Below are 21,624 nucleotides of genomic sequence, written 5' to 3'. Positions count from 1 at the left end.
TAGGAATTAAATTCCATGGGAACTTCCAATGACCAAGGGGGAGTAGGTAAGTCAATTCCTACATCATGTAGGCATTGAAAACTTCTAATTCCTCCATTTTTCAAAAAATATGGCAACCAAACAACCCATGTTTTTGCAATTCATGAGATTTTCCAATTCCTGTATTTTTCAAGTATCAACCAAACAACCCCTAATAGTTACTCGTATTAGACTATTAGTTAATACAATCGGTCTCTCTTAAAACGAGTATCTCCATCTTTAAAGTTGAAACGGTCAAATAATATATCATTTGACTAGATAGATAATTATTTTGCTAGTTTTTAAAAAAAATTTCTTTTATCTTATCTATCCTATTTAACTCGTAAAAAATATGATTTTAAAATCAGTTTTATACAACTACTCGTATTATGTACGTAATATCATTTAAAAATGACACGAGTTAGCTTAAGGGGTGAGACTCTCTTACTCCAATCACGGGGCTAGAGATTTTATTCTTACTCACGACATAATGCGCTCATTTAAACCTGAAAAATGAAAAAAAAAAAAAAACTTTTAAAAATAAAATAGCTATTAAATCAACAGAATTATTACAATTGTTGAAGTACGACAAGTAATGAGTCAATTAAATAGTATAATATTTAATTATGAATAACTCCATTTTAAAGGAGAATAAGTGTAAATAACATGGTGTAAAATGTGTGTTCATAAATTCTCATTTGTGACGGTCGATATCGTCACAAGCTTGTGACGAGTCAAATAAAATCCATATGGGTAAATAAGATAAATCATTTATAATTCCTAGGTAATTTAATTTTTGTCATATCTACCCATGTGGGTGATACTTAACCGGTCACAAGCTTGTTACGGATATACCCGTCGCAAGAGAGACTCATTGAATGTGTTTAGGCTAGGGGAGAATAAGATGATAGCATATTACCATGAATTTAAGCTACGTGCATGATTTCACCTGTACAACTATACACGATACACAAATTCTTATTTCAGATCGTCATATCGTCTGAAATGGTCAGAGGAATACCATTTCCTCTAAAAAAAACCCATTTAGGGTATGAGTGGGAAAGCACATGGGTGGTGTCCCACCACCCATGTGCTTCTCACTTGTGAGAGATCTTATTGTGGTTTGAAATAAGGCGGTCTGAAGCAAGATGGATTGTACACGATAAAGCTCTAGAAAGAAGGAATGTCAGGTTGCTTATTATACGGAGTATTAGTTTAATCACCTTTTGTTAGAGGAGGGAAGAGAAAGGGCATACTAGTCAATGAACAACATTTCCAGTGGAGTAGTTGATTATCTTCGTGGCAATATCAAGACCCTTTATTTATAGGGCTTTTGCTATCACCTTAGTGATTAACAGATTAAGCATCTAATAATGACAAAGACCTTTGTAAGTTATTAATAATGTTTAAATTTAATAAAAACGGATTTTTTTTAAGTTGGATTTAGATTTAATTACGATCACATAATTAATTATCAAACAAAAATTATATCTTTGGATGTAGCATTATAGAAGTTTCTGATACCGCGCTCCAATATCAAACCATGATGTCATATTGCGGTATGCCGATATACCATGATCAATTGGTCTCCCATAGATGGATGAGATAAGAGTTTCCCATTTCCTAGGCATTCTGATTTTTGTCTCATCGATCAATTGACCTGTTTTATTGTTTAAAATGAATATGTCTATCTTAAAAAATAATTTGTGCATGTCGTTGTCATTAATCATAGAATATCATTGAAAAGGAATTAAAGAGTGAGATGTTGTACCTTGTAAGAATTATCAATAACAATGAGTGCATTTCAAGGAAAAAACAAAGAATCAACCTAAACTAGACCTAGTAATTTCATAGGCCAAGAAGCAAGCTGCATTAGCGGGTACACTGCGACCCATTGCCGGTCCAAACCCCTTGTACAACCCTTTGACACCTTCAGAAGCCAATATCTGTTTAAAAGCGTTAAACGCACCCGAATATTTGGGGTTCTTGAAATCGTCGATTTGAATAACGCTCTTCACGACGTCAGTAGGGTACACCGCACCCCAGAAAGATGCACCGGCTAAGCCTCCAGCCAAAATCAAAGAACCTCGGCCCAAGCTGGAGGTATCTTGGCCACCAGCAAGGTACTGCTTCACTAACTCATATACCCCAAACATTGCAGCATTGCCTGGGACTTCACGTGCCAGAGTCGGCCCTAAGCCCTTCAGGAGTCCCTTTGCGCCTGCTTCTGAAAGAACATGCTTCGCTACGTCTATTGGCCCACCGTACTTTACTGCACTTGCTCCGGACATCGAGCTCTGCGCTTGTAGCCTGATTTAAAAAAAAAAAAAATCAATGAGTCAGGACAAGCAGTTAGTATAGTGAAGGCCGAAGGGAGCATTGAATTTGTTACACATCTCTAGCACCGACAAATGTGGGTAGAATTATAGAAATTGGGTACAAAATCAATGTAGACGAATTTGGGTTGCTGAACACCAATAATTGCTGTACCCGAGAATTTTATTTAGGTAAACAGAGGCACAAGGGTAGCTAAAGCTTAACCGTTTTTTGATCTAGGTCATTAAGTATCACCTTGGCGCCTCCCAATGACTTGATGAGCTAGCTACCTACCTTGTCGTTGACATGTGCAGGAGACTTGAAAGTTGGCAAGGCTTCTATATTGCTTTGCATGACGAAATGGGTGTCTGATATCTACGCTCTTTATCCATGTCTGATTGGTATACGAGTTTTTGGTCCAAATAATTTGTCGCTATATAACTATCAAAGCAAAAATACCACCCACTTTCCAAACATTATTCTAAAAAATGGCCCTATCCGACTTTTGGGGGTATTTCAGTCCATTTATGGGTAATGTCGCTCTTATACTTGTGCAATTGCCTTAAATGATTGAACGGAAGGGTGTACGAGGTAAGGAAAGAGAGTAAGAGACTGTTTTTCAAGTAAATTGACATCTATAGGCAAACTATGTCCATCAATCTTAGACGGCAATCACATCCCAATCAGAATTTAGGAAAATATCAAATCAGGGAAGGACAAGAAGTCTTTTCTTACCTGCACTTAATTAATTCAGTAGGGCAAGCCAGAAAAGAGACAGCAACTCCGGCACCAGCGCCACAAACAACTTGCTGACTGACAGTGAGGGGTGCATCTGGCGCAGACTTCAAGTAAGCTTCCATCTGCCCTCTAACTGTGAAGAGGACGGCATTGAATGCAGCCACGGTAGCAAGTGGGGCCCCCATACCTTTGTACAAACCCCGAGGACCTTCTGCAGCTATTGTTTGCCTCACAGCGTCCATGGCTCCTTTGTATTTGGGAGGTTGGCCTGCAACAGGAGTGGGCTGGCTTTGGAGCTTGACTTTGATTGTGTCAAAAGGGTGCCCAACTACCAACTGAGCAACACCTCCAACCGTCCCTGCTGTTAAGTCCTTTGCTACGTCTCCCATCTCTGAATTACAACGAGAAGTCAGCGCAAATGCAAACTCCAACAAATAAGTATTTCATCTGAGCCAATATATTACGTTTCCATTCTGGTATGTCCTCCTATCTAGATCTGGCAAAACTGACCTATAACTTGACACGAGTTATCGGGGTGGAGTTACAACTTTGTAGGCATGATGTTAACTGTTAAGCAATGTAAGGAGGGAGTGTGTGAAACAAGATGAAAACGTCTCAAGCATGGCCACAACTGAATACAACAACAACAACAACAACATCAAAGCCTTAATCCCAAAATGATTTGGGGTCGGCTGACATGAATCATCCTTTAGAACCGTGCATGAGTGAACGTACACCTCAAAAATGCGAAAAAAAGAAAACAAAAAGTGAAAAACAAAAAGGGAGTGAAACATAATACAGAACCCAGGTAAACTTATAGGTTTTAAAATCGAAGTCCGGAATGTAAACCAGGTAAACCTTTCGAGGATATGTAAACCAGCAATGACAATGTTCATTTCCAAAAACATTTGTGGAGGGACAAACATAGATGTGCAGGTAGACTACTCATAGCCAAACATGGACCAACATAGTATTACGGCCTAACGAGCCTACTATAGGGTACATGAATCAACCAGTGTCAAAGACGCTCACTTAAAACTCTATCACGATCGATAATTCATTTCACTATAATCAATCTTGCAAGGCTAATGCACAAACCCCTGCAAGGGACTCGGGGAAAACATCTTATGATTATACTCTTGACTATATCAAAGGAAATAATCCAAGAAGAGGATTTCTCAACAATATTACAAACCCAGTAGCACTTTCATTTAACAGCTTACAAGAGCAACCCTTCCACCGAGAACTGATAAACAGGACAATCATTCTCATAAACTGTTTACAATGTAAAACAATCTCATCATAACTCTTACTGCAAAGCAATTTTCCTGCTTAAGGAGAACAGTAAAAACTAAATGCACATTGATACAAGCAATTCGTATGCAACATTTAACTACAAAACCCAAGCATGGCCACAGGAAAAACTTGCTTCTTTACATTTCTGCAGTGATCCCAACACATTGTCATTCTAAGCACCCCAATGCACTCGTTTTACGAAAACATGACCATTCTTTTCTTTTCTGATGGGCTGAGAAATGTCAAACTTAAAAGCAGCTAATCACATTTAGCATATAACAGTAAAAAAGGGAGAGCAGACCATCCTACCAGGCTACCATTATGGCTGGTTGCCCTCCAAAATCGTCCCCAACTCCAACTAAATCATCTCTCGACGTCTTATAACCTACAGTCTCCCCTATAACCAATAAATCCTCCTTATTACACAGCATAGTCACTAATCTACCACCACATTACTCCTCAAAAGTGTGTAAATAACGCTCCTAAACCGACACAAATATTGTTGTTTGCATTATAAGCTAAGCCAGGAGACAACCATTCAATTTGGATCGGCGTAAACAAAATGAAAACAGAACAAACATGATACTCATGAACCAGAAATCAATCTTACCAAAAAATTATTCCAAGATCACCAAAATGAGATCACAAAGAACTCAAAAGCTCCCACCAGAAACAATCCTCCAATGCAATTAATCAGAATATACAATCTGAAAATCAAAGTTACATACTTTATCAAAAACAATGCCATAACCCATAACACACAAAATCAGAACTAAATAAAACTCTAAAAATTCAATATAAAACAATCAAATGAACAATACCATTTATGCATAAACTCTATATATACCAAAAAAATGCAAAAAGTATGAATCTTTTGCATCAAATCAAACAACCCAATTCAATTTCAATTGGGAATCTTACAAATGCAAATAAATATAATCAAATAACCCAGAATCATATCAACATTACCATAGATTAGAACCACAAATAAAATGTGAAGGAAAATTATATAAAAATTAGAAATTACATAAATATAAGATGTGGGTAAGAATTGAACCTTATGTTGAAGATGAGGTAATTTTAGACCCCAATTTTATTGGGTGTTTTATGAATTTTATTTTTATTTTTAAAAAAGAGATTGTCTTTTTCCTGCACCAACAAACACCACCAGTTGAATGCAAGCCTGCAAGGGATTTGGTGGGCTAGTGGTGTGGTAGGGTAGCTGTATGCAAGATGAGTAAGAATCTCAGAAATAAATGTGTTATTCTCCAATCAATGAAAATGACTGTAGAGATACTTATTAAAAGTTGAAGATTCTCTTACCCTAGAATTACTGGTAAAAGATTCGTCTTCGATAATTTGTGATCATTTTACGATTTGATTATAATTAATTTTCTTTTGTATTATGACGGTATTACACTAGTTATTACGGAGTATATAAGATTATAATAGATCTTGTTTAAGACGATCTTTAAGTTAAAAGACTTTTCGTCTCAGCAACACCATTTCCATTTTAACATATACTAGTGTTCAAGCCCGGGCGTTGCCCGGGTCATATCTTAACAATGGCTTTCGAGAATTTGTCATGAGGTTGTTTAAATAGACTTTTTTTATAATGACAAAATAAGCTAGATTTCAAGCCCAGCCGTTGGTCGGGTTATATCACAACAATGGTCTCAAATATAAAGTATTTACATAAGATCGACCTCAAAAATGCTTATTTAATTTCTTGGGAATTACTCCCTTTATCTCATTTGGTCATTTATATTGCTTCACTTTCTCTGTTGAGTGGAGTTAAGAAAAATTAATAAAATAGCAAGGATAAGTGATTTATAGCATAAATATTTACTAAATTTTAAAAAGTTAACAATAAATTTAGGATAAATTTAGAGGGGAAAATGGAGCAATAAAATTGAGATAAAGGTACTATTATTTTTCAACGCTTTGACCCGTATCCTTTTATTTGTATTGTGTGTCCTTTTGTTTAATTTGAAATTAAATGTCTAAAATAACAGGGCCATATTTTATAAAAAAGAGTTATCAAGTACGATTATCTCCGATTAGTCCGGAAACCAAAAATTAAGTCATACTCCCTCAAATTCTAAATAACTCTCCCTATTTCCTTTTTCGTCAATTCACAATGCTCTCCCTATTTCCTTATTTGTCAAACTTTTATATTTATTTTAATCACCTCACCCTACGACAATACCCCACAATACTCATACTTTATCTTATTTTAATCACCTTACCCCACAACAATACTTATTTTAATCACACAATACATTCTCTCTCTCCAATCTCCTACCCCCACACAAATACTTTATTTAGAATAGGGAGGGTTATTTAGAATAGGAGGGAGTATGATTTAACATTGTACGCTTTGTGCTAATTTTGTCCATATTATACTTTGTTAGATTCTAAATTATTTTGAAATTTACATGTGCTTTATTAAATCCTAAATTATTCAAAACTACCCCTACTAAATTCTTCCTATGATCATGAATTGTAACTTCAATTCGCATCTTATGTATTGATATACATGTTGATGACTCTTATTTACACCTTGATGGATACTGTTGTCATACCTTTGTTCAATCAAGTTCACAACAATTTTAATTTTAGGTTGTATCAATGGTCTACGTAGGTAAAAGTAAAATGAGTCACTTACTATGAAAGTAGATTACCATCTTTTTGGGTCATAATCAATAATAAAAGTTACAAACACAGCGATCTCTTAATAATCTAGTGAAACACCATTTCTAATGAAAAACCGTCTCGCTTGAGTTGTTATACTCCGTATATTCTATGTCACATCACATGTATTGTGACCTAATTCAAGTTTTTGCTTGTACATTTCCATAATTCTCATCGGGCAAAACTTTCATAAGTAGAGATGTTATTGATGGATCCTTTTAATCGATACTATGGTCTCGCACAATTAATTGTAACGTCTAAATATTATCGGAGAGGACATATGAGTGTATGGTTTATTTTCACTATAATCCTAATTAATGACGGAGTAGAGTATATGCACGTCCCATGTAAATTGATACACCAGAGTATGCCCTAATTATTACCCTAACGCATGGTTGCACCAATACTTTTAGATTGGTATCGATTCGAGGGCGTTGCGATAATTTTGACTTACTTATTGTGGTGTCTGAGTAAGAGCTACCATGTAAAATTTAACTTTAGTTCTTATTGTTTTTGTGGTATATTTGTGGAATGTAAGAGAGGATAACTACACCATAAAATATGGTAACTAAATAATATAGATAAAATTTCACCATTCAAATATAGTAGAGGACTACATCTTACACTATTAGATTAAGCCTTTTATTAAGCCCCTCAATCTTTCCTCATAGAAGATACCCTGATATTAGCCTGCATAGAAAAAAAAAGTATTATTAAAAATCATTATAAAATAGAAAATAAAAACATCAAATCTACAATATTAATTATGTTAGGAGTACATTTATCATGATAGGAGTACATTATTAATCATGTTACAAAAACATGAAAGGGAAAACGAATTATAGAGGGAGGGTATACATGAAAAATTCATGTTAAAAATTTTAGTTGTGGAAAGCTTTTATATAATGGTACATAGGGATACTCCGTAGTTTCCAATTCATGCTAAACTTTAGCATTCGAATCATTATAAATCTCTATCTTTTCTAACCGGTTGTTTAATATATACAATTTATAATGATGGAATAATCTCTGCAATTTATTGTAGTTTATCCTTACTTCCTGTTTTATTTTTTATTTCTTTTAATTTAGATAAATAAATATTATTAGGGTTATTTAATGAAAATACTCCAAACTATTGGGGTACTTCTCAAAATACTACAAACCTTTATTTAACTACAAATATAATCAACTATTACACCACTTCTCTTTGAATAGAATTGACCCTTTTATTAACTTGTAGTAACTGGTAAAAGCAACTACGGGTCCCACATTTATAAGATCTTCATCTTCCTCCTATTCTTTATTCCCTATCACTGATATCCTGCAACTTTTTTAAAAAAAGGTGAAAAGAAGAATTCTATCGTTCCCTACGTTTTAATTGCTCATCTCCTACAACATTATCTCTACTGGAGTTGTGACTCTCCTGCTCACCAAAAGACCATCCGGCAAGCTAAGACTCTCCTGCATTTAAAAGACATACCACTTCTACCAAATCATCAATCATCATATATGGATAAACTATACCCACAAAAATCAGGAAACAAACAAAACATAAACACAAAAAATGAAACACTTACCCAGATCATTTCTTGAAACAATGAAAAGAAGAAGAAAAAAGGATGGAATTAAAGAAGGCTGAATGAAAATTCTGAAACTTGAAAGGCTTAGAAATCAAACAAATTATAAAACTAAGATCTTCAGTAATACGAGTACAAAATATATCATCTACTCCATTTTCCCCCAAATTCCTCGGAATTGTCACCGTCAGCGGCTTCTGTAGGTACAAACCCGAGCCCCCTTAGATCCTAATTTCGTCTGCAATTTCAATTACGAGCATTGCAATTTCAATTAAGCGCCTCGTCATCCTTTTCTGTCTATTAATAAAATTATAGTGATTCCGAGATAACGCGTTTTCGGTCAGTGTGCTCATCTAATGCTCACTTGAATGATATTAGTAATTGTAATGATAACAATGCTTTTGATGATCAGTTTTGAAATAAGAGCTTTGTTTTCATGAAATTCGAATAATGGAGTAAGGAGTAATAGTTGGGAACAATTGACATGTTGTGGAAAAACTTGAAGGAAAACAATTAGATAAACAAATTAATAGCACTCAAAAACATACCCAGGAAAAAATTTGATTAAAAATGTACAGAGATCAAATACTTTCCCAGTTGGACTGAGAATAGAAGAAGAGAGAGAAGGATAAAAAAGAAAAAGATACCGGTTCAGCAGGTAGCCCTTCTCATATTTTAGTTAAAGATGAGGGGTGTAATAGTTGGGTATATTAGTAGTTAAATTATAATTCGTAGTATTTTGAAAAGCACCCCAATAGTGTGGAGTATTCTCATTAAATAACCCATATTATTATTCAATATTCTAATTCCAATTAAACATAAGTAGCTTAAAAATTATCGACCACTAATATCGCTCCAATACATCGACCACTAATATCACTCCAAAAGTTCCTCTTTTAAGTATATACTAGATTTAATGCCCGTGCGATGCACGGGCCTATATTTAAAGTCTTTAATAATATGCTGAATTATATAATAGAGTTAACCGACTATTAAAATAAGTTCATTAAAAATATGCCTTACTGAAAGACCATCTCTTAATAAATTTAGTGAGAAACCGTCTTATAAGAGACTTACTCCTTTCGTATATATTGGATCTTTCTATTATTAAATGCAATACAATGCACAATTAAATTGAAACATATTAAAGCATAAACATTCATCTTGTAGCTAATTCGCTAAGCCTTGCAAATTCGTTTACTACGGACTATGAAGTAAGAAATAGTATACCCCCGGGAGTTTGTGAGATCTGAATTAGAAAATAAAATCATGAAAATATACGATGATATGTGAAATTTTATTGTTTTGGCTGAACTTCGTAATAGGTTAATTAACCTATTATCAGTTATCATGTTTTTTTTTTGTCAAGCCCCATCCTTCGACTAATAAGGTATATTTGGGTTTTATACTTTTATATGAATATATCTATCGAGTATAAAACTTAGTTTTTGGGTTCACTTAAGAATAACAAATTACTACATCCGTCTTATTTATTTATTTGTCTTTGATTAAAATATCCCTTAAAAACGAACAACTGATTGGGACAAATGGAGTATTGTTTAAAGCGCGCAGTGTCATGAAGATATCCAATTTATAGTTAAAACGGGTTAAGTATTACTCATATACATTATAAAGAAATACCTTTACCATAAGGGAGACTAATCAATTAAGAATAATATCTAGATAGGGTATAGCAAAACTTTGTTCCATCTATTTAAATAATAGAGTCGATCATTAACCCATATTACCTATAAGTTATTAGAGAGATGATTTTCGATTATGGGTTGAGAAGTGTTTTTTAATGCCTTTTAGCGGAAGATTTCACCTACAAAGTGCACCTAATAAATACCTAAATATAATTAGTACAAGTCAAATACTCTTACAATTGAGATAAATTCCACTTGTACATCATAGTCATGAGTTAATTAGGCAGGATTAGGCTTATAATAACACCATAGTTGATTTATTAAATTTCTTAACTCAATATAAACTTATGCCATAAACTAATTGAAAATAACAAAACGTAAAGACTAACAAAAAAAAAGTACATGCATTTGAGTAATAACTATTAAGACTAAAGCAACAAAAAAAATAGTATAGACATATAGACTATAGTAATTATTAGTTTTATCGTCATAGGAGTCTTTATATGTTCGCAGGACGATCCTCTTAACTTTATAGATTGAATATAACTATGTCATCAACATTCCTATTATCAAATTATTGGGATATTAAAAATCCAAACTTTTGCAACCTTACTATATGATAGGGTATGTGTTGTAATATACTTTGTAGTTGTATAACCATAATGTCGTATGCCGCAAGAATTATTTGAAGATTTGCGGATTTGCTCCATGAATTAACAAATTCTCCCATAAATTAAACAACCACACTATACACTCAATTTAATCTTGTACCTGAAATTTTGAACCAAATTGCACGATTAATATTAGCTAAGAAACACTATGGTGATATAGCATGATAACTAATAAGTAAACACATTATTAACATAAGTACATAACAATTTATTAACCGTAGTATTGTTAAGCACATATAAACAATAAATAAATAAAACATCAACTGAAAAGAAACAAAAAGAGAGGGGCTACTTAATTAAATCATATTCAAAGCTACTACAACATACTTACCTTAAGTGTACAAAATCAAGGAGGAAAACTAAATTATTTCCTTAATATAAAATCTTATTGTTGTCCTTTTATCAATGCATATCTCAAAACCCTGCAAATAAAACAAAATAATCGATTAGTTCTTAAATTAAGGTTTAATAACAGCACACACACTAAAATTAATGAAAGATAATTATTAAAGTACGTATAGGCTACATGATATTAAAACAAAAATTTGATTCTACGTATCACAGGTGCTATGAAAAAAAATTCAATGTTGGGTTGTTGGCAATAATAATGCTTTATATAGGTTGGATGTTGGGAAAATTTGATTACGGCTAGTCTTGTACATGCAATAGAATTCTTATTTGGACGAATTATCATCCGTAACATTATTTAATTATTTAGTTTATATATTTATTATGTGAGTGTCTCATTGATGTTGGAGACTCTGTAATCGCTCGAAAAAAGCTTCCTTTATTAATATAGATATTTAATTATTTAGTTTATATATTTATTATGTGAGTGTCTCATTGATGTTGGAGACTCTGTAATCGCTCGAAAAAAGCTTCCTTTATTAATATAGATAGATATTGATTGATTTAAATCAGTTGTGAGTTGTGACGATAATACGGAGTAATTTGCAATAAGATTAAAGTTACAATAAAACTTACCTTTACCTTTAATTGTTGTGGTTTAGTATTTACTCGGTTCGAGTCAATTTCAACGTTTATTTAAGGTGTATATGTGAGCTTTATATTTTTATTAAAGGTATGAAATTCGTTTGAATCGACAAGAATCAAACTTCAAAGAGCAATCCCAATAACGAGTTCAAACCTGTTAATCTGGTCTGTTTCACCCATTCTAACTCGACAAGGATCGGGAAAATAAAAACCCAACACACTCTTAATGAAATAAACAGCAGTAAATGTCGCTAATAACATCTTTGTATATTTCTCAAAGAGAAACTTGACTTCCCGAGTTCGAACTGTCTTTGCCTTCACTTAGCTGTTACTCTTAGCACTCTACTAGTAAGTAGTAAGCGGTATCTACACAAGCACCTACCATCTAATCTTTCATGTAGAGTCTATACTATTTACATGATATGAGTTATACCTAAACTCCTGTGGAAGAAAAGCCCTAACAAACAAGGCATCGTCTTCACCGACCATCATCCATGTTCCGATCACCAAGAGGTATAATATTTTCATGCATTTGAACATGGCATACCAAGTGAGAGAAACAGCGACATGTTCCTGTCTCCGGCGTTTCTAATCTTGGTATAAGGTTCGGGTTGACTTTTACCTGGAAAGCCAAGCGTTAGATCCAGGTTCTCGACCTGTTCTTCTGGCTGTGAGTTGAAACCTAAGCAGAGGTCCAGACTCAGAGACTGGGAGCTTGAAGGTTTTTCCGACTGTTCTTTGTGTTTTTCGTCTGACCTGGCACACCCGTCAGAAGAACCAGATGGACCTGAATCAATAGAAAAGGAACTGTGACTTGCAACATCGGGTCCATAGTGAAATTTGTCGGAGTAGAATCCATTTCCTCCACTGTTTATGGCTAAAGACACCATATTATCATCATTTGCCTGACCAAATGGAAAGATAGCCGCCTTGCTCGTGCAGTTTATATTTTGACGATCAATTTGAATTCCTTCCTGCGAATGTAAAAACAATATCAGGCAAATAAAGTAAAGCTTGAGTTTTACAGGAAAAAGAAAAAACCGTCAATTAGGACTTTGAACATTGTTCTAAAGTTGGAGGTTCTTTACGGTCTTTGGTCAAGTTACTGAATTGCCAACTCGTGGTACTCATGACTTGGGTTAAAATCCGATTTTCAGACATCTTACAGTATCATTTTAAAGAGTATTTGATTCCCTTGGAAGAAATGTAAGGCAATCTTTAAAAGGGCAGTCCGGTGCACGATGGCGTCCCCGTTAGACGAGGGTTTGGGGAAGGGTCCCACCACAAGGGTGTAATTGGGGCAAGCCTTCCCTTGCCATTTTGGCAAGAGGCCGCTCCAAGGACTTGAACCCGTGACCTCACGGTCACAAAGCAACACCTTAACCGGTGCGCCAAGACTCCCCTTCGAATGTAAGGCAATCTTTACGTAATAAATTTTGCAGTGAACTCTAGCAAGCTGCTAAGTCTCTTCTGTTAGATCATAGACAGACTGGACAGTATCAGGATGCGAAGTCAAGCCATGGAGGGTGAACACTGAACTTACCAGCATGTTATCAGAATGCAATGCCCTGCAAAATGAAGTCTCTTCTTTAAGATCGTAGACAGATTGGGCAGTATCAGGTTTCATGTCGATTTCTTCGAGTACTCCTAAACACTTGATTGAAGATGTGTCATGATAATAACTTTTGTAGCTTGACTTGTTCAAAGATGAGGATTGCGGTCGCAATGGTTGTACAGTGTCTGGTCCTTGTATGGAATTGTGTGATGTCTGAGATGGAGAGAAACTTCCATCCTCTACTGTAGAAATACATTTGCTTGGTGATCTATTAGTAACAGGTGTGCACAAATCTAGACTCGATTTTGCAATATCCAAGCCAGCGAGGCGAGGACGCTGATCTTCAACCTTTCTCGCCTTACAAACACCCCAAAGATAAAAGAGTGAATTCCATCCTGTAAAAGACATTATAATAATAAATACAACAACATCAGAGCTTTAATCCCAAAATGATTTGGGGTCGGCTGACATGAATCATCCTTTAGAACCGTCCATGGGTGAACGCAAACCTCAAAAAGCGAAAAAATAAATAAAAGAAAAAGTGAAAAATAAAAGGGGAGTGAAACATAATACAAAAGCCACGTAAACTTATAAGTTTAAAATCGGAGTCCGGATTTCTTTTATTAAAACTTGACTTTAAATCGAGAATAAACATTATAATAATAAATAAATAAATAAAACGTGTTTCTTAAATGAAAAGGAGAAAAGTGACGCTAATGACATGAAAAGTAGTGGATTAAAATGTGGCAACGGTTCGCGGTTGATGTGATTGCCACGACATAACGTCATGAGATGGCGCAGCCAATGTGCCAGTAATTTCAAAAACATTTACAGAATGCAGCGATCTTTACCTCGTCAAGATTTTCAAGTTATATTGTCTTTCCGTGTCTGAAGTATGGCCTATCTTCTCTTTCATATTATAGAGTACCACTTTTTCCACAAATACTCTTTGGAAACCAAAAAACTTCCCAATATTTCCCCCAAAATAAGCGTAGTATAGATTAGAACTCGGAATTGCTGGTAAACTAAATGCCATATTTCAAAATATTGCTTAGTGTGCCCAAGATTTTGGTCTCGACTTTCGTTACTTTATGGGTGCATTTCTATAAGACGCATGAAAGATGAAATGCACATTGGAGTAATTCAATTGTTGCTGTATCAAGAGTGACACTTACGCTGTGATGACACAGGAAGCAAGCTAGAAGGGAGAACTAGCAGCTGAATACCATCAAAGCTCGCCTCCAAAACTAGATCTTTACCCATCATACCATCTAGCAAGACCTTGTAACTTCTTCGATAGCTGGTATGAAAAAAAAACAAATCAGATGCAGGCACTTTAAAGTTGTTCTCAATTTATGAAGACGAGAATTTAGAGCTTTTACAAACCTCTGCATATCTTCAGCAAAGAAGTAGAGAGCAATATCCTCCTCTGTAGGACAATTTCTTGGGAAATAAGTACGCCAGGTTTCCGACCTTGATACTTCTTTGAACTCGAGTTTAGGGCCAAACTTCAAAATCACTTCATGTATCTTGGATGATGCACAACTCGACACATGTGCTTGTACCCCACTACAATAATTTGGAAGTCGTGCACTTTTCTCCAATTTAAAGCCACCCCTACATCAGTATGTTTCAAAAACTAAGATTAGACCTTGATAACTCAAGTGAGAGAGAGTAAGTCGGGGAAGAAACCAAAGCTTTTCCGATCCAATATAACATGAAACAACTAAACATTAAGAACAACACCACCAACTTAACCAAGTGCTCTAAAGGCCTTTGCCAATGGCGAGTTTTAAGGGTTGGATGCATTCAACCTTACCGTTGTGTTAAAGCATTGACTGACCTACTTTATAACATAAAAAATGCAGCCAAATTATTGAGTTATTTGCTTTATTCCATTTCAATTCCATCGTTTCTCATTCAGAGACTAGTGAGGTCTTGACTATTGGAAATGAAAATAATGACTCGTTTAGATAAATAATCAACTAAAATAAAATATCATACTTCCAAATATACTCAGCAGCAGGGACAGCAGAAGATCTAGGAGAAACATTTTTTACAGGAGCAAGTGTTGCCATGGGTTTCACTGCGTGTAGCCCATGTCGGAGAACCTTTTCAGAGGCAGCTGAAGAGTGGCTATTGTCCTTGGTAGAATTATTGAGGTTAGCTTTCAAGGTGGGATGGTTTCGTCTACAGCCAGGAGAAGAGTTGGCATCTTTATTGAGACAACTGATAGCATCACTCGAATGACTGGATGCCAGTTTTTCTCCAAGGGGGTCAATTTTTTTGCCTTCCTCAGCAAGGGTGTCGGATGTTTTAACATCAATATTTTCACAGGCTTGGATGGCCGCCTTATTCAAAACAAGCATTGTCTTAGCAGCCTCTAAGACCACTTTCCTCTTAGAAGAGGGAACATTCATAGAAAAAGACCTGGTAGATGATAAACACCGAGTGGTCTTCTTCTCAGGCACACGAACATTTTTAGTTAAGCCTCTGTCAACTCCAGATTTTAGACCACTTGATTTTATGATGGAAGAGATCTGTGGATTTGGAACATCTGAAGTAGCTGAGCCAGCAAATGACAAAGATTTTATAAACTTTTTGTCCGGAATTTTTTTTCCCAATTTATTATCAGCATTTTCCTTTGCAGTATCTATCCTTGGGAGGAGAACGTCCTTGCATTGCTGCACTGTCACCTTCGACTTTGAAAGGTCATCTGTTTCTCTTTTATACGGGGTTCCTGAAAATAAAAGAGAAATGCATGGATTTATCAGCATCAACAAGGAAACATGTCATTTGACAATTGTCAATTCAGATACACTATATGTGATAGTAACAATCACTTGCCTCTACAAAAACGCTTTTCAGATATCAGTGATCTATGGCCTGATGAAGATGCCGGCTCACATGCCCTTTTAGCTGGCCTTTCACCAAAAGAAGATACCAGGGGAGCTACACTTTTGTCCTTATATAAGCTCTTCATGGAAGAAGTACGAGCCTTTGACGGATGAATACTTTCCTCAGGTTTTCTTTTCTTTGATGCTGATCCCATTTCTATGGAAGGCCCACGCCTCAATCCAGATAAGCTACCAGTTTTACGGAAATATTTAATCCTAGGCTCACCAGCTTGCGGAACAATAGAACTTTTTCTGGGGGAAGGTTGACTTAATTCTTTTGAAAATGATGGGTTCGAAGCACTGACTGCTCTCCCAGCTACAGCCTCAGTTTGAACCAGGGGTTTTTGCATTCCAACGCACTCTTCACACATCCAGCCATTTTCAGGAACTTTTTCCATCTTATTGCGCATACAGTAACTGATAGAATTACAGCAGCAAAAATCAGGGGAAAAAAGAAGAACATCAGAATTCAAGTTGTGCAAGTGTTAAGACTGTTAACTGTATATCATACAGTATTTAATGCTTAATGTTTCCGTCTCTTAATTCTATTTTCACATTTTCTTACTTGGCCTTTACTTGTTTTGTACTAGTATATATAGCAGATGCTGATTTTAGTTATGTTTCGTGTGAATTTAAAACTCATAGATCATCATTCAACATCCAGAATCTTGAGAAACGAAGTATGCGGCACCAAAGCCGAGGGGGGAGAAAGGAAATGAGAGACGCCTCGTGGTTGAAGCCGCCATAAGCATTGTGGAGGAGAATCCAACTACCACAATATTAGTCCCCTTCAAAAATCAATAGATAGTTGCCTAGTTGGTACTCAAATTTCGCACATACTAAGATCGACTAGTAAGTACTACAACTATTCGTTCACTTCAGGTTGAAATAAACATGACAACAATCATTCTTAATACTTTGAATACTGCTTTTTAATTTGTAAGAAAATTGAAGGAATGAAACGCAAAGAAACTAAGTGATGAGCTATGCAGCCAAATACATAGTTAAGCGATGACTTACGTATGCTCGGCTCCATCACTGCACACACTACAGAGTGCCAGCAATGCCTCCCTTCCAGCGTCACCACAAATATCACATACTTTAACCTGTCTCAAAATGGAACATGAAGTCATTACCAATTTACCATGCACAATTACAACATCGAACGGGGAAAAGAATATAAATAAAAAACTGTTCATTGTGGAAGTAACAAGCATCATGGCACCTGAACAACTCTATCACTATGCTCGTAAAACGCACACAACAAAAAAGCAGAAAGGAACACTGATTGAGTTAAGGAATGGCGGAGAGAAGAACGAATCAGACGTTTTTGAAACCCATATACGGTTAACAAGACTAGAAACGTCTGAACAATGTTAACACCAAAATAATAAGCAGTGATATTAAAAAATTCTTAGAATTGAACTTCCATTCACGTTTAAAGTTTACATGGTACCCAGATGTTACAAATTTAAAGAGAAGGGATGATTACTTTGACTAACCCTGTATGCTGGAATTACAGCCCGAAAACCACACATGAAGTATCCATATTCAAATTCATAAAAACCTCGGCATCTTACATCTAACAAATACGATGACAAACAATAAGTGTATGCAAAAATACAAGTCCATTGATATTATAAGTGCCATTTACCAGCATGAAGTAATAGAATTATTTAAAAAAAAAACGATTTTCAAGTACAGAGTATATGTCATCCTCCTACTCGCTTGCTATCAACTAACTCAGCGGAACTTGCTGAGGGGTTTAACAACCAAAGGTAACAGTATTAAAATTCTATCTTAAGAGCCGAGAAATTCAGAAATGCAAAATGAACTATAAGCAGAGACATGTAGTACTGAAAAATGGAAAATAAGAGGTAAAGGAAGCGATAAAAATGAACATACATCCACCAATTCCTCTAGTGAGACCAATCCATCGCCGTGACTTATAGTTTGTCCCTGTAACAGAGGTTCTTGTGCATTTGCAACAGGTGTAACAGTATTCAAACATTCATTTCCCTCAGACCTTCTCGAAGAATCAGTGGCTGGCAGGTTTTTGTCACTAAATCCATTTTCGGGCTTCAGCAAGTCATGAGTTTCCTTGGTAACATCGGAATGTGCGATATTGGAGTCTGTCATTTTCAGTAACAATGATCCCACTTCCTTCTTTCTGTATTCATATGGTGCACACTGAATTACTGAAATAGAATAAAACAAAATCAAACATCAACGAGCTTGTTCCACGATGAAGTTTTGCCTCCGCAAAATCTTCAATAAGTAAGATTATTTGCAGTGTCAGAACATAGACCAATAAGGTACAAACAGCCGCCCAAACAAGCCAAGTGCAAGCACTTCCATGGCTCAAGAACAGCATGGCCGCCAATTCATTGAAACTAAACACCCTTTGTGTGTGACATATCTATCATAAGCGGATAAGGCGAATAGAAAACTAGAAAACAAGAGCAGAATCCAGCAAGAAGCTATGAGACTTGCATTAGATGAACAAAATGCAACATGAGAACTTAAATAGACCATATAGTAACTTTAAGAAATGCAAAGAAGTGCCATCTTATAGAGCATGCCTTGTACGGGTTAGGGGTTCAGCCAGCTGATCCTCAATCCAAATAATCCATACTGGAAAGAAGTTGTTCGAGAACTAGGTCGCCAGAATGATATGTATTTGTAACTCAAGCTACAGACTTGAATTGAAAAATGAAAACCGGACAACGCAACATTGGTCTAGAATTGGTTATAGAACAATTTCAAGAACTACAACTTACTTCAGCACTTTTGTAAAATGAAATGCAGTTCAAGAGTATATCTAGCATGAGACAATCAGGTTGACCAGTTTTGTACAAGTGTAACTTGCAGCATTTGCATGTGAAATTCACCTTTCTCAGACCTTTAAAGCAATAAATAAATCGGTAATACTTTGATAATAGCTACAAGCCAGCTTCTAGGGTTGATAATGGGTGCAAAAACAAAAGACCACCTGCACTATTCCGGAGTTGCATAACCAAAAAAAAAATGCTCGATTTTGGGTATATGATGGTTGAAAATTCAGAACACCCACAACCAAAATGTACCCCGGTTTCGCAAAATTCTGAATAGTAAGCACTTAGAAACCACGAAATTGAGATAAGACAATCATCATTCATCTCACAGACAACATGGAACCGCAAAAGAAGAAAGAGCACTCGTTATCATGTCACAAATGAAACAACTCCAGACAACCTTACACTTACATCAAACTTCAGCCACATTGAACTGAAAAAAAAAATCATCTCTAATAAGATCCTTATAAATAAATAAACAATCCTAAATTAATGCTCCCAGATCCCAAGTTGATTCTCCAATTAATTTACAAGCACGAATACCACACATACATTCCTTGTCTCTCATTAATGTAATGAGAGACGGTCTCTCAAGAGACTTACTGAAAACTTAATTAACCACTCATTAATCAAATAAATATAATGCTTATCAAACATTACACATACATCCCTGAAAATTGTAAACCACATAAAAAATTGATAGCATTATCTAGTCAATCAACATTCCAACCCATTAAACATCTCCAATTAGTAAGATAAAAATTAAAATTTCCGACATCGTCACCAAGAATTAATGCTGATTAATCACTAAATAATTTAATCAAAAACCCAATACCCAGCAATGGCTCTCGTAAATTACGGGATAGGAAGGTCGGATATACGCAGTCTTACCCTATGTTAATCAAAAACCCAATACCCAGCAATGGCGCCCGCAAATTGCGAGAGAGGGGAGTCGGATATACGCAACCTTGCCCTATGTTAATCAAAACCCCAATACCTTCAGTTCAAAAAAAACGTACAAAATTAAACAAAACATAATCCCAAACATAATAAATCACCAAATTCACTAATTTCTTAAGAAAAACATAAAAATGAATCAAACCCATTATTAATTCAATCCTAAAACACTAAAAAAACACAAAATTGTACAATAACAATCAAACCTAACAAATAAAGATCATAACTTTGATTCAAAAGGGGCAAAAACAACATGATTATATACCTTTCTAAGTAATTAAACTAACTATTAACATAAAAAAGAGAGAAAGATCAAACCTTTTTATAACTATGTAGTTTAATTTAATGCTATAAAATGAGGAAATATGAAAATGTTGGGTTTTATTCACTCAATATTTATGGAGTATAATTTTGCTTGCTTCAGCTTCATGCATACTTTTTCTACACATTTTGGAAATTTACAAAATTCCTAAATCCCAAGCATTTTTCACACCTTTATCTCTTTTGTTTTTTTGGTTTCCTTTGATTTCCTATTTATAATAGGAGAGCTTGAATGTGAGTGGGTCATGAGTGTAGAAGGTTACAAATTAGCCAGATTTTGTACACACTATGTAGAAGGTTGAGACGATCTCTTATTAAGTTAGCGGAAGTTTTTTTACTCCCTTAAATTTTATCTATTGTTCTTCTTTCTTTTAGGCATAAATAAGATAATCAATTTGGACCATACACATGACTCCATATCAAATTAATTTTGGACCACACAAATTTGACCAAAAAAGGAAAGAGGGAACAATAACGAAAGTGGATGGAAAGGGAAAGAGGAACATTAGATGAAACAGCAAGTCTTGCTATAGACGGATATATCCGTCTAAAGCAAGAGACGAGTCAAATACCCTTAAAGTGGTGACATTTTTGGGCCCCACCACGCAGGTTGTTGTTTGTCTTATGCGTAATGTGGTATGTTACTTGACCTGTCTTTAGTTATAGACGAATAGTTGCCGTCTATAATGAGATTTTGGGTAGATGAAATTGGAGGGAGTATGTGTTATTCCGTAATATTTTTAGTATTCGTTTTATTTTTTGGGTAGAAAATGTCACAAAGGCAGATTTAAGGCTGATGATATTTATTTGAATTTGGGTTATGAGTATCATCTCATATGACTTTATCAGATGAAACATCACAACCTTTTATATCGTGTTTGAAGATGAGCTACAAAACATCGGGCCATAAGTATTGCCTCGTACGATATTTGAAGTCAGGTCATAAGCATACTCAAATACCGTTTTTATCACTATTTTTATTAGTAAATTATTGTATACAAAGTATTAATGTACCTGTTTTATTACTTTTAGCACCGTTTTCATTTTTAAGTGTACTTGGTCATCTTGGTGTATCCAGATACCTACTTGATATTAGATAAATGGTCATTCG

General features: G+C 35.2%; 2 protein-coding genes across 8 annotated transcripts; both read right to left on the bottom strand.

The window, feature by feature from the left end:
• Positions 1-1,734: 1,734 nt before the first annotated feature.
• LOC141593031 (mitochondrial carnitine/acylcarnitine carrier-like protein) lies at positions 1,735-5,697 on the bottom strand. Of its 5 annotated transcripts, none has more exons than XM_074413977.1 (4): positions 5,426-5,697; positions 4,979-5,075; positions 3,070-3,463; positions 1,735-2,328 (listed from the first exon to the last, which is right to left on the bottom strand). In XM_074413977.1, exons 3-4 carry the CDS (start codon positions 3,459-3,461, stop codon positions 1,842-1,844), a joined length of 879 nt encoding a protein of 292 aa, XP_074270078.1. In that variant the 5' UTR covers positions 3,462-3,463; positions 4,979-5,075; positions 5,426-5,697; the 3' UTR covers positions 1,735-1,841. The 5 variants fall into 5 exon arrangements, with proteins under 5 accessions (XP_074270078.1, XP_074270095.1, XP_074270068.1 ...); XM_074413994.1 differs by having other exon boundaries at positions 5,396-5,460; XM_074413967.1 differs by having other exon boundaries at positions 5,338-5,433.
• A 6,458-nt stretch (positions 5,698-12,155) lies between these two features.
• LOC141593001 (ASI1-immunoprecipitated protein 2-like) lies at positions 12,156-20,774 on the bottom strand. Of its 3 annotated transcripts, none has more exons than XM_074413934.1 (9): positions 20,511-20,774; positions 18,307-18,599; positions 17,422-17,507; positions 16,352-16,818; positions 15,509-16,244; positions 14,891-15,121; positions 14,680-14,804; positions 13,493-13,899; positions 12,156-12,923 (listed from the first exon to the last, which is right to left on the bottom strand). In XM_074413934.1, the coding sequence occupies exons 2-9, from the start codon at positions 18,538-18,540 to the stop codon at positions 12,474-12,476; spliced, it is 2,736 nt and encodes a 911-aa protein (XP_074270035.1). In that variant the 5' UTR covers positions 18,541-18,599; positions 20,511-20,774; the 3' UTR covers positions 12,156-12,473. The 3 variants fall into 3 exon arrangements, with proteins under 3 accessions (XP_074270035.1, XP_074270044.1, XP_074270027.1); XM_074413943.1 differs by having other exon boundaries at positions 12,156-13,165; positions 13,367-13,899; positions 20,511-20,698; XM_074413926.1 differs by having other exon boundaries at positions 18,307-18,591; positions 20,511-20,694.
• Between the last annotated feature and the right edge of the window lie 850 nt (positions 20,775-21,624).

This window comes from Silene latifolia, chromosome 1, assembly GCF_048544455.1.
Source record: "Silene latifolia isolate original U9 population chromosome 1, ASM4854445v1, whole genome shotgun sequence".
In the NCBI taxonomy this organism is placed as follows: domain Eukaryota; kingdom Viridiplantae; phylum Streptophyta; class Magnoliopsida; order Caryophyllales; family Caryophyllaceae; genus Silene; species Silene latifolia.
The sequence above is the reverse complement of the archived record's forward strand: the minus strand, read 5'-3'. Positions and strand labels throughout refer to the sequence as shown.

What these genes read in the sequence shown, in the direction of transcription:
- LOC141593001 (XM_074413934.1), bottom strand. Translation starts at nt 18,540, where the DNA reads ATGACAGACTCCAATATCGCACATTCCGATGTTACCAAGGAAACTCAT. An exon ending in CACTAGAGGAATTGGTGGAT is followed by an intron (nt 17,508 to 18,306) that starts GTATGTTCATTT and finishes ATTTTGAGACAG; the next exon opens with GTTAAAGTATGTGATATTTG. An exon ending in GCTGCTGAGTATATTTGGAA is followed by an intron (nt 15,122 to 15,508) that starts GTATGATATTTT and finishes ATACTGATGTAG; the next exon opens with GGGTGGCTTTAAATTGGAGA.
- LOC141593031 (XM_074413977.1), bottom strand. Translation starts at nt 3,461, where the DNA reads ATGGGAGACGTAGCAAAGGACTTAACAGCAGGGACGGTTGGAGGTGTT. An exon ending in ACTGAATTAATTAAGTGCAG is followed by an intron (nt 2,329 to 3,069) that starts GTAAGAAAAGAC and finishes TTTTTAAATCAG; the next exon opens with GCTACAAGCGCAGAGCTCGA.